The sequence below is a fragment of the Liolophura sinensis genome, chromosome 1, assembly GCF_032854445.1.
Source record: "Liolophura sinensis isolate JHLJ2023 chromosome 1, CUHK_Ljap_v2, whole genome shotgun sequence".
Lineage (NCBI taxonomy): Eukaryota > Metazoa > Mollusca > Polyplacophora > Chitonida > Chitonidae > Liolophura > Liolophura sinensis.
In genome coordinates, this window is record NC_088295.1 from 5,138,164 (window position 1) to 5,151,393 (window position 13,230).

The 13,230-nt window shown below is 43.8% G+C and overlaps 1 protein-coding gene across 1 annotated transcript; it reads left to right on the forward strand.

The window, feature by feature from the left end:
• The first annotated feature begins 717 nt into the window (after positions 1-717).
• On the forward strand, positions 718-12,149 carry LOC135482178 (aquaporin-8-like). The gene is made up of 5 exons (XM_064762041.1): positions 718-957; positions 6,766-6,892; positions 7,219-7,427; positions 9,269-9,415; positions 10,414-12,149. The coding sequence occupies exons 1-5, from the start codon at positions 866-868 to the stop codon at positions 10,487-10,489; spliced, it is 651 nt and encodes a 216-aa protein (XP_064618111.1). The 5' UTR covers positions 718-865; the 3' UTR covers positions 10,490-12,149.
• The last annotated feature ends 1,081 nt before the right edge of the window (positions 12,150-13,230 follow it).

Sequence of the window (13,230 nt, forward strand, 5' to 3'; positions counted from 1 at the left end):
AGAAAGCATAGTACAAATTCAAATTAAATTGCATGTTAGCAATATAGTACCACGTGGTTCTCTTAAGACAAATGAGTTTTCTTGGCCACTACTTCCATACATAGAGCAATGCAGAAAAATATCATTTACTTCCTGTTAATGTTGTAAAAGAGAAATAATCTTCAATTATTAAAAGTAGACGTACAAGTATATAAAAGGAGCATATGTACATACTCCTCTTCACAGATGTAAGTCATAATAATGACAATGTGAAATTAATGTTTGTACGTGGGAAAGTCTGCCAACAGCCTGCGGATGGTCGTAGGTTTTCTCTGCCCGGCTCTGCCCGGTTTACTCCTACAATAATGTTGGCGGTCATCGTATAAGTGAAATATTTCTGAGTACGGCGTAAAACACCAATCAAATACATAAACAAAGAAATAAATAAATTAATTCATGAATTAATGGTTTATTAAGTAACTAGCTCGTTAAGTAGTGAGTGATTTGTTCATTTGTTTATTGAATCATTTGCTCGTGAAACAACGTAGCTACACACCACATGCAATGATATGATCATATCCATCAGTTCGCCATGTGACAACACGATACGTCCCGTGTCGTCAGGTTAAGGTCTGCCTTGTCTTGCGGGCTACAGAGTGGGAAGGGGGCGTGCTGTCATGTGACAGGTACTTTTTCTCACAACAGTATGTCGGAATCAGTGGGAGCAGAAGTAATCAATGAGAGGAGAGAAACTAAGAGTCGGTGGTCACCTACACCCGCCGAGGAAGCGGAAACACTTGGCAGGGGCCAGATTTACTTCGACGGTTACCTGCGGCCATGCCTGGCTGAGTTCGTGGGTTTGGTAGTCTTCGTGTTCACCGGCTGTATGGCGGTGCAAGATTTACCGTCCGTCGTTTGCGTGGCCATAGCACACGGACTGACCATAGCCCTGTTGGTCGCATCTTTCGGAGCAGTCAGGTGAGTAGCAGAGCTTAATCAGCGGGTAACTATCAAATATGCTACAACTAGCAGATACTACAAGTATCCATGTCCAGCCCCCCTCTGGCTGTAAACAATGTGAAGAATGTGATGTGTAAACAATGCGAAAAAATGATGTCGAGGTCAGGTCAGCAGGGACACAGGTCACAGATCCGCATTGTACAGGTATTCTGTATGCATAGGCCAGTTAATCACAGTGCTGCCCACCGTCGTATAAGAGAAGTATTCTTGAGGACGGCGTAGGCCTACAACACCAATAAAATAAATAAATAAAATATAATGCAAATTTTACTAACAAGAAATGCCTTGTCATATTTTGCACCCAACATCTTACAATAGGTAAATTCAAAACAATAAGACCCCGTGTTGTTTTTTGAGTGTGGTAATTTAAGTACGCCTTAAGGTATTATATATTATCTTTACTTCTTGCTTTCATTCTACTAAACACACTAATTCTATTTCATGGTTATGTACGGGTGATAATGATTATACATTAATTTCCCACGAGGAGTGGGGCGTGGTTCTGGGGACACTAGGTATGGTCTCAGTTTTAGCCTTGGGAGAAACACGTGGCTCAGTGGTAAGGTGAGTGTGATCTCCAACAGCTGATGGGACAGGGGGTACGAGTTCAGTTCCAGCCTTGGGAGACACTCATGACTCGGTAGGGTAAGGTAGGAACGACTAACAACCGCAGATGGAACACAGGTTCAGTTCCAGCCTTGGGAGAGACTCGTGACTCGAGGGAAAGATGTGCGCCACTCCAACCGCTGATAGGACTCGAGACAAGGGTTTAGTTCCAGCCTTGGGAGAGACTCGTGACTCGGTAGGGTAAGGTGAGCGCTACTCCCAACCACTGTTGGAACACGAGACACGGGTTCAGTTCCAGCCTTGGGAAACACTTGTGACTCGGTAGGGTAAGGTGGGCGCGACTTCCAACCACTGATGGGACACGAAGTATGGGTTCAGGAGGCACTACCGGCCCGGATAGCACAGTTGGTGAAGCGTCCGTTTCGGGACCGGTAGATCCTTGATCGAGTCACACCTAAGACTTTAAAAGAGGAAGTTGTAACTTCATCGCTTGGCGAGGGTATAGTGCAACGACTGGTTGACCCGTGTCAGTATAATGGCTCTGGAGGGGCGACTTACTTACCTTCGGTAAGCCGTCTCCGTGAAGCAGCACTAGATAAAAGAGCGGTGGAAATCCGTCCTGCAACAAGGAGGCACATTACACGTACATGCACCCTAATGATTCCTTCGTCGTCATATGACTGAAAAATTGTTGAGTACGACGTTAAACCCCAAGCACTCATTCACTCAGGAGGTACGTCGACAGGAGATACGGATTCAATTCCCGCTGTCATATTTGCGGAACGTTGGTGACAATAAGATGGAGGCGACCCTCCCCCGGGCTTTGTCCCATTTCCTTCCACCATAATGCTGGCCGCCGTTGTATCAGTGAGTACGGCGTAACACAGCAATCAAATAAATCAAATAAATTAATCGACGGCTCTCATCCATGGGGTATTTATACAGGCTTTCTGTTATGAAAAAGCAATTTCTACCACCATTGTGGCGCTTATGCCGCAGGCCACACTTGGATCGTTACCTTAATCCACATTATTCAGTTTATCACGTTAAACAACAATAAATTAGATAAATAATATCTTATATTGGTGCATATATTATAATCGAAGCACACGTTCTGCAGTTCACCATCCACTTTAGTATAGGCCCCTACTGTGTCAGACAGGCAAGTACAAACTCCCTACGCAATCAACAAGTAGGCCTACAGATTGTCGCGAACAACTCTTTTCACACATAATCATAATGATCTACTTTAGCAGTATCGGCCAGGTGATCATTACGTATACTACAACACTACACGTCAGATCCATATCGACCAATGCACACTGACCCAAGGATATAAACGCCCTACATGGACTCTTTAACACAGTAAGGCCAGTTTTGAGGGCATTCCATATGCATGAACGATTGATGGACATAAGTTTTGTTCTAACAGTAGCAATTAATACCTACAAATTGAGAAAGGGCACCTAATACTCCGTTGAATACCAAGACATTTGGTAATACGACAACAAGCAACTCTAACCAGTGACCAGTCTGCCCACGACTAACCCATGCCACAACACAGGTGTGAACATAATTTTATTACAGTTTGCTTTCGGACAACAATAAAAAAACGCGATATGATGAAAACTTTATTCAAAATTGGTTGCTCAGCACATGCAGCAAGATTTGCAGGGTACTCATGCACCCTTAAACCACACATGTTAAAACGATGCAACATGTTAATTCGCTGTAAAACATGAGTGCGAACGTGTAATGTTACGACGCGTTATGAGCGTCAGCAGGATGTAACATAATCATGACAAGATTTTTAAGATGTACAATGAGAATACAGCACCTGAAAGCCTTAATTTGATATCAGATATACAGTGTTAAATTGCAGTTAGTTCTTATCATTTCATAAATTGTTAAATTTCCGTAGAAACTGTTTACGTAGCATAGAAAATTCTTTCCTGTCTCCGACACTCTTAAACTGTGAAGAGTTTAGGATATATACGGCAATACACTTCAAGTACGTAGTTTCGAAGGCTTAAAACAGGGATGAGCCTGCATGGTGGCACTAAAACCTTGAGTGGTTTCAATGCCGATATCAGTATGAAAACAGTTGTTTCCCTACCAGTATCAGTATGAAAACACTATTTCCTGCTTGTGTCATAACTCGCCTGCAAAGAGAACCGTCACACAAATGTAACAACATGGTTGTTACTTCATCAGTCCACCATTTTAATATTCACTGAAGGCATGCTACAAAGCCAATGCTTTAAAAAGTTTGTTGATAATTACTGTCATATAAAAGTTCACAACTTTATGGGTTTCTTAAGCAATGATTTTAAATGGCTGAAGACCCGTATGCGTCTCTGTGTGCGTCCTGTATTTTTGATAGGCCTAATATAACTTTTGTATGCGGTGACATTACCCCATGGTAACCTGAAAAGGCACTCCTACGTGACCTGACATTCAAGGTAACTCAGCACTAAAAAATAACACATCGCACCTGTTGTATCCAACCACACGTCCACGTTGTTCCTGGTAACACCGCTGGAAAAGGAAAGCTTACCCAGACGCTTGGTCACCTCCTATGTTTTCTTGCGCAACATATATCTAATCCGTTGGTGTTGTGCCTGTACCTGCTGGACGGGTGACAGTAGAGCACGTCGCCATCGACCAGTCAGATGGGGATGATAAGCGAGGAGGCGTTTAATGCTTACATACGGCCGTGTATAGCGGAGTTTGTGGGGATGGTACTGTTTGTGTTTACGGGGTGTCTGTCCGTGCAGGACTCTATTGCAGGCGGCCAGGGCATTCCTTTCCACCAGGCAGTTTGCGTTGCGCTGGCGCATGGTATGGCCATTACATTCCTTGTCGTTGGCATAGGACATATCAGGTAAATTTACTGTCATGACGCTAATCATGACCACATCCAGTTGGCCGAAAACACGAACATCGAATTGCGCTTATGTTGGCATAAATCCACGCGTATCTTGACCGAAAATTATGCGCACATTGACGGACAACCAAGCACATATTGACTGAAAACTATGCGCACATTGACAGTAAAAATATGCGCATATCGAAGGAAAACTATGTGCATATTGTCGGAAAACTATCGATATGTTGTCTAACAACTACACTCATATTGCCTTATACGCGCCCTTAATGACGAAAATTAACGGATGACTACATGCATATTGACGGATGACTACACTCATATTGACAGATGACTACATGCATATATGGACGGATGACTACACTCATATTGACAGATGACTACATGCATATATGGACGGAAGACCACATGTATAGACATGTACATTGAATATTTTCGTATTAAACACATTACATGCATACTGGCCAACGACCAGTATCAGTTTGTGGCATACGAAATGCTCAATAACGCACTTCATTATGTTTACTGCTGACGAGAGCCTGTTATTTTGGTCAAGTCTAAATCTGGTAAGTCTGTGTCAAATAAACTGCCGTTAATATGTGGTTTGCTGATTCAACATTGACGTGAAGTAATAACACACCGGGCCTAAATGGTGCAATTAAAAATTGGCTTATAATTGTATTGTGATGAGGCTCTGTGATGGATATAAGATGAACTGCTATCTCGATCCCCCTGAGGACTCCTGAGGACTGAGGATTTGTCCCGTGACCCAGAACGGTCCGATGTTAAGATTACATACAGGAGATGTGTCAGGCAGGCCTGTGGTGGTAATAACGTCAAGACGACAAGACGGCAGTTTGTCTGTTAAACCCCAAGCACTCACATACTCATTCCAATTAACCTATAGCACGTCATTAGCGTCATGGCACAAAATTCATTTTATTTCATTGTATCACTAGTGTTGCCATAAACCTTCCACAATGCCTGCGAAAATGTCACAAACATTCTAGCCTCTTGTAACCAACTCTTGCACAAATATTCTAGCCTCTTGTAACCAACTCGTCCACAAGCATCCAAGCCTCTTGTGACCAAGTCGTCCACAAACATTCTAGCCTCTTGTAACCAACTCTTGCAGAAACATCCTGGCCTCTTGTAATCAACTCGTCCACAAGCATCCCAGCCTCTTGTAACCAACTCGTCCACAAACGTTCTAACCTCTTGTAACCAACTCGTTCACAAGCATTCTAGCCTCTTGTAACCAACTCGTCCACAAACGTTCTAAACTCTTGTAACCAACTCGTCCACAAACGTTCTAACCTCTTGTAACCAAGTCTACAAACGTTCTAACCTCTTGCAATCAACTCGCCACGAACATTCTAGCCTCTTGTAACCAACTCTTCCACAAACATTCTAACCTCTTGTAACCAACTCGTCCACAACCATTTTAGCCTCTTGTAACCAACTCGTCCACAAGCATCCCAGCCTCTTGTAACCAACTCGTCCACAAACGTTCTAACCTCTTGTAACCAACTCTTCCAACAAAAAGTCCTAACCTCTTGTAACCAACTCTTCCAACAAAAGTCCTAACCTCTTGTAACCAACTCGTCCACAGACATTCTAGCTTCTTGCAATCAACTCGTCCACAAACATTCTATCTTCTTGTAACCAAATCTTGCACAAACATTCCAACCTTTTGTAACCAACTCGTGCACAAAGATTTTAGCCTCTTGTAACCGACTCTTCCACAAGCATCCCAGCCTCTTGTAACCAACTCGTTTACAAACATTCTAGCCTCTTGTAACCAACTCTTCCGCAAACATTCTAACCTCTTGTAACCAATTCGTCCACAAACATTCTAGCCTCTTGTAACCAACTCGTCCACAAACATTCCAGCCTCTTGCAATCAACTCGTCCACAAGTATTCTTGATTTCAATGATTAACATTTTCACGGTCTCCACCGAAAAGTCACAAGCATTACTCTAATGGGCATTGCTGAGTCCCCCGCCGAAAAGTCACAAGCATTACTCTACGGGCCATTGCTGAGTCCCCCGCCGAAAAGTCACAAGCATTACTCTGGTTCGAGCAGCGAAGGTTTCCATAATCCATCATCAACTCTCTACAAGCAAAACGAGGGTATTGCAACCAACCTTTCCACAAGTAATACCTGGGTATTGCGTGCAAATTTTAACAAGCATTACCGGGTACTGCAACCATCTTTGATGAGTGTTTTCTTTTTAATTTTTGCAATAAAGTGCCTTTAATATGTTTTTTTTTAAATTTTTGTATTTTATTTTATTTTTTTTCATGACAGCGGTGGCCACCTCAACCCAGCAGTCACCCTCGGTGTATTCCTGTCTGGTGGAATCAAACCTCTGCTGGCCATGGCCTATGTTGTGGCCCAGCTCCTCGGCAGTCTGGTCGGGGCCGGTTTGGTCCGGGTAAGTTTGACCCGTCTGTTTGAACCACCAACGAACAAGTATTCTGACTAGAAAGCCGCGCACGAATCGGCGAGAGCTGGGTTTGAACCTGCCCCAGCATTGGTCAGAGATCTAATTCGGAGGCTTGGTCATTAAGGGCCCTCAGCCGGGTGTATACATAATACACTGTCCTCTGGAATATATTTGTTATTTTTGTTGCCGCCTACCCGTAACCGTGTTTATTTATTTATTTATTTTGTATGCTTGGTAAGCATTATGTCTGGTACTATTTGTATTTTGTTTTTAAACAATGTTAAACTTCATATGTTCCTACTTGTGATTGGCAGGCTGTATTGCCCAGCACCACTTTTAAGGCTATAGGAGGGGGCGCCCACAATCTGGTCCAGGGAGTTGGGCCAGGCCAGGGGATTGTCTGTGAGACTCTGCTCACCATGACTCTCGTGCTCGCCGTCCTCATGTGCGCTGTCGACACCGACAAGAACGTCCTCGCCCCGCTCGCCATTGGATTCGCCGTCACAGTCGACATTTTGGCTGGGTGAGCCATCAACCACTGTTCATAGATCACGATGTTGTGTGTTATGCTTTGGTATAATTTGAATCACAACGTTACTTATCACAAAGTTAATAAGTAGTAAAAAGGTAAAGTTAGCCATTTAGGGCGCCTTTCAAAACAAATGTAGACAGTTTGCTAAGTCTGCATAGTGAATAGGTCGATTTCAGATCCTAAACAACTGGGTCCTACTTGACAAAGTTTTGTTGCATCACGATGACCAGCTGTGGACAAACTGCACAAGCATACGTAGATCGACGCATTTGGAGAGAGCTGGATGCTTCTGATCGCAGAAAAGTTGAGCACGTTAATTCAAGTCAGTAGTCGTCAGTGATCGCAAATCCGCAAAGACAGACCGAGCATGCGACTGGAAGAAACTGTATTTTTAACGACCGGAAGCATCTCGGAACAACTGGAAACAACTTTGAAAATATAATCGGACACTGGTTTTAGTCGATCTACGTGCACTGACTCAGCAGTTGCTGGGAGTTGAACATTTTTGTTCGACCCGAATGACCCAGTTGCCGCCAGCCGTAGCCGACCTAGGCCTGGTCATACTGAATTGAATCAAAATTGGTCATATATCGTTAGATCAAAAACAAACCTTTCGACAAAAGCCTTAGGCGTAGGTCGACTTTGTGGAGACGACTCACGCCCAGCCTAAAACCAGCGCCCGATCGTTGCTTCAAAGTGCTGCCAGTTGCACCCCCCCCCCCCATAAAAAAAAAACAAAAAACAAAAAAAAACAAAACAATTTGCACCGAGTCGCAAAATCAATCGATAAATAAAAGCAATGCTGTATCTGATCACCGAAGCTTCCATAACATCGGCAACAATGTATCTGTATGTTTTTAGTGCGTTGTCTACGTTGGTGGAACTTTGCACGAAAAGGGCAAGAGTACATCGGACTTGCGACTGCATGGGAACAACTGGGAGCAAATGATCGAGCGCCGGAGTAGTCAATCCAAGTGACACTGTGCGATGCTCACGATCACATTTATAGTTTTGCCAAAACTTTTGAACATATGCGTTACGCGTATCGACCTACGTTTCGTTTATTGGTTTATGACAAGATCTAATTCAATGAATATATTAAGCAGGAAACAATATATCTGATTGCTTGCATCCTAGAATCTATGTCAGTGCGACTTGCATGAAGTAGACAAGAGTGTAGGTGTATATCTTCAGTACTAGGATATCTGTCACTGGAACTGCAACGTATCTATTTGCTTTCATCACAAGATATCCTTCACTGAAGTTTCCAAAAAGGAGACAACACTGTATCTGTATATCTTCACCACCGGTGCGGGATCTTGGTGACTGAAACAGGTAACTGGCTTGCGTATTACAGCATCTACAGTTGTCGCTGCATGGGGCTTCCAGGTAACAATGCACCTATTAGTGTTCATTGCAAAATCTATGCAAAGAATGTACCCGGATGTCTTCGTTTAAGATGAAATAGAAGATCAAAAAAAGATCAAACAGATCAAGTAACTTCTAAGAACAGACAACAGTATACGTGAGGGTGTCGATTAACAGGATATGTGTTGCAGAAACGTTTCTTCGTCTCTTCATCAGCGGATCTACATCAGTGGGGTATCCGTGAAACAGTTAGCAATGTTTCTCTGTGTTTTCATCACAGGATCACCGTTACTGGAGGTTCCATAAAGCAGTTGGCAATGTCTCCCCATGTTTTCATGACAGCATCAGCGCCAGTGGAGCTTCTATAAAACAGTTAGCAATGTCTCTCCGTGTTTTCATCACAGGATCAACATCACTGGAACTTCCATGAAACAGTTAGCAATGTATCTGTGTTTTCATCACAGGATCAACGTCACTGGAGCTTCCATGAATCCAGCCAGAAGCTTCGGCCCTGCTGTCGTCGTGAGCAACGTATCCAACGTCTGGTCGTATCATTATGTGTATTGGGTGGGCCCTCTTATGGGTTCACTTTTAGCGACGCTACTGTACAGGTGAGGATAGTGTCGTGAAATACCGTAGTACACACGACTAAGTTATTATGGTCTCCGTTAATGACGTTGCGATACAGGCGAGAATAGTGCCGTGAAAGGCAATATATTTATTTATTTATTTCATTGGTGTTTTACTCCGTACTCAAGAATATTTGACTTATACGACGGCGGCCAGCATTATGGTGGGAGGAAACCGGGCACAGCCCGGGGGAAACCCACAACCATCTGCAGGCTGCTGCAAGACCTTCCCACGTACGACCAGAGAAGAAGCCAGTACGAGCTGGCCTTGAATGTCAATAGTACACACTACTAACAGTATCACTGTAGAACGGGCAGGGCCTCTGGTGGGATAGCTGTTAGCGATGTTGCTGTACAGGTGAGAATAGTGCCGTGAAACGCAATAATATACACGACTAACAGTATCACTGTAGAATGGACTGGGCCTCTGATAGGATAACTGTTAGCGATGCTGCTATACAGGTGAGAATAGTGCCGTGAAACGCAATAATACATACGACTAACAGAATCACTGTAGAATGGGTGGGCCCTCTTCAGGGGTATCTCTTAGCGACTCTTTTGCACTCACGACTTAAAAAAGCACTGTCACCAATGCGGTCGCTGTGAGTTCAAGTGCTGGCTTCCTCTCCGCCTGTACATGAGAAGGTCTGACAGCAACCTGCGGATGGTCGTGGTCCTGTATACTGTGACTCCCTGTCACAGTATACAGACACCTGACACGACTCCTAGTCACAGTATACAGACACCATACACGACTCCCTGTCACTGTATAGACACCTGACTAGTATAAAATAGGACATACACATTTCTAACAATGTCACTGTGATTGGCAATTTCTGTCTCTCATTTAGCCCCAAGCCAGCAATATAGACGATAGAATATAATATAGCCTCAAAGCGATAGTCATTTCCAGTACGGTGTTTATAATTCGTCCATGTTAAGCTGTATAAGTCTGATCCTACCCCGTTGTTTGATTTCAGACTGTGCTTTGCTAATCCTGATAACCGCCTGGTTATGAGAGGAACACCGCAGACAACTTACCAACGGTTTGAGTAAAGGAACACATTGAATGGAAGACATTATTGGTATTTATGTGCTATATTTGAATGAATCAATCTAACCCTGAGGTACAAATAAAACATGACCTATACTGAAAATTTGGCACGACAAATTGAGGACAGACTCTGCTGAAGCATATGGTTTTACAGCTAAGGAAGCAGTCGATTCGCTATCTGTATAATTTGACACAAGCTCAAGGGCAAAGACTGCCCCCGCTAGAATCTGTAATAATATTCTTACCTGACAACTCGTTTAACGCTCCCCCCCCCCCACCATTGAAATCAACATAAATGGCTGACGTATTCTATGTCCATTCAGTTAAGACTGGGCTGGACATTGCGTTAAAAGTCACCACCCCTCCTAAGCTTACTTCTGTAAACACATGGCTGGGCTCAGTGGACTAAAATTCAGCTCTGATTATCGTGTTGTTCAGCTTACTTTTCCAGACACATGGCTGAGCTGGGTGGACTAAAATTCAGCTCTGATTGTCGTGTTGTTCAGCTTACTTTTCCAGACACATAGCTGAGCTGGGTGGACTAAAATTCAGCTCTGATTGTCGTGTTGTTCAGCTTACTTTTCCAGACACATGGCTGAGCTGGGTGGACTAAAATTCAGCTCTGATTGTCGTGTTGTTCAGCTTACTTTTCCAGACACATGGTTGAGCTGGGTGGACTAAAATTCAGCTCTGATTGTCGTGTTGTTCAGCTTACTTTTCCAGACACATGGCTGAGCTGGGTGGACTAAAATTCAGCTCTGATTGTCGTGTTGTTCAGCTTACTTTTCCAGACACATAGCTGAGCTGGGTGGAATAAAATTCAGCTCTGATTGTCGTGTTGTTCAGCTTACTTTTCCAGACACATGGCTGAGCTGGGTGGACTAAAATTCAGCTCTGATTGTCGTGTTGTTCAGCTTATTTTTCCAGACACATAGCTGAGCTGGGTGGACTAAAATTCAGCTCTGATTGTCGTGTTGTTCAGCTTACTTTCCAAACACTTGGCTCCTCTGGTGAACTAAAGTTCAGCTTGGATTGCACTATAGTTCAGCATAGCTTTCTAACTTTTCTGAACTACAGTGGAGCTCTAATTACAATGTATTGTTCAGCGTCCTTCTCCAAATACATGACTGAAGTAGGTGTACTAAAATTCAGCTTTGATTGCTCTATAGTTCAGCGTACTCCAAACTGATCGTTGTTCTTGTGGACTAAACTTCAGCTCTGATTGCACTAAAGTTCAGCTTACATGGTTGGGTTGGGTGGACTTAAGTTCAGTTTTGGTTTCGCTATAGTTTTTGCTTACTTTTAAAAACCGCATGCGCTTCCCACGTGGCAGCATTGGCTGTAGCCTTCAAATTAGATGATATTAGGTGACTGCTCAGGCTACATAGTGTGATCACAAAACCTTGGGACGAAACCAGATCTTACCCTTTAGCCTCATTCCTGATCGAAGGTTCCAGCGCTTTTCAATGGTACTTGAAGGTGATATTAGATTGTGGCCCAATGGCAACGAAGGAAATCGACAGGTCAATTTTTTTGAAAATTAATATAGAGATTAAGCTGCGCATTATCAGCCCCTACACTTGTTAACTTGACACGCTTTTAAAGCAACCCTGCACGACTGTATTTATTTTATTGATCCAATCGGGATCGTTAATAAAACTGAAAACCAACTTGTCTTTTTGTTTTTTTTTTTTTGTTTTGTTTTTTTTGTTTTTCCATCCATAATCGTTGTATTGCGAAATTATCTCTTGATGATATCTCCTGAAGTTTAGGATTATTAACTACGTTAGCTTACTGACCAAAATCCTTCACCTGGGATAACCTTCCATGCTTGCATTATTAGTCGGTTAAAACCACAGAGCAATATTTTCACGAGAAAATATGAATGGGGTGAGTTGTCTAAGCGGATGGTGAACTACGATTTCTTTACGTCTTTGGTGTTAACAACAAACTCAAGACTTTTCAACTAACCACAGCGGTCAGCTTTGTGGATTGAGGAAACCAAGGTGTTATCTGACAATTCTCGGAGGGACATCAGGATTAGGCAAAGGGGCGCTTCCAAGTCGTGTTAAGTAAATTGTTGCCGGGCGACCAGACGACTACAAAACTGGTAATTGGTCAGGACCCTCTGGCCATCAGGCGACACAGAACTGGTAATGTCAGGACCATTTGGCCATCAGGCGACACAGAACTGGTAATGTCAGGACCCTCTGGCCATCTGGCGACATAGAACTGGTAACGTCAAGGGCCTCTGGCCATCTGGCGTTACAGAACTGGTAACGTCAAGGGTCTCTGGCCATCAGGCGATCAGACGAGACAAGGTTGGTAATGTCAGGACTCTCTGGCCATCTGGCCACACAGGATTGGTAACGTCAAGGACCTCTGGCCATCAAGCGACGCAGAACTGCTAACCTCAAGGGCCTCTGGCCATCAGACGATCAGACGACAACAAAATTTGTAATGTCAGGACCCTCTGACCATCTGGCCACACAGAACTGGTAACGTCAAGGGCCTATGGCCATCAGGCGATCAGACGACATAGAAATGGAGCGTCCGGCCTTCAGGCGAGAAAGTGATAATGGATAACAACAGAAGCGTCTGACCATCAGGCGACCAGGCGACTCGGGACTGGTAACAACAGGAGTGTCTGGCCGTCAGCTGACCAGGCGACACCAGACTGGTAACAACGGGATTGTCTGGCCATCAGGTGACCAGGCGACACGGGACTGGTAACAACAGGAGC

Bases quoted from the DNA above. Each gene is read 5' to 3' on its own strand.
- LOC135482178 (XM_064762041.1), top strand. From the start codon at position 866: ATGGCGGTGCAAGATTTACCGTCCGTCGTTTGCGTGGCCATAGCACAC. The intron at 6,893-7,218 runs GTAAGTTTGACC...TGTGATTGGCAG, and splicing joins TCGGGGCCGGTTTGGTCCGG to GCTGTATTGCCCAGCACCAC. The intron at 9,416-10,413 runs GTGAGGATAGTG...GTTTGATTTCAG, and splicing joins TTAGCGACGCTACTGTACAG to ACTGTGCTTTGCTAATCCTG.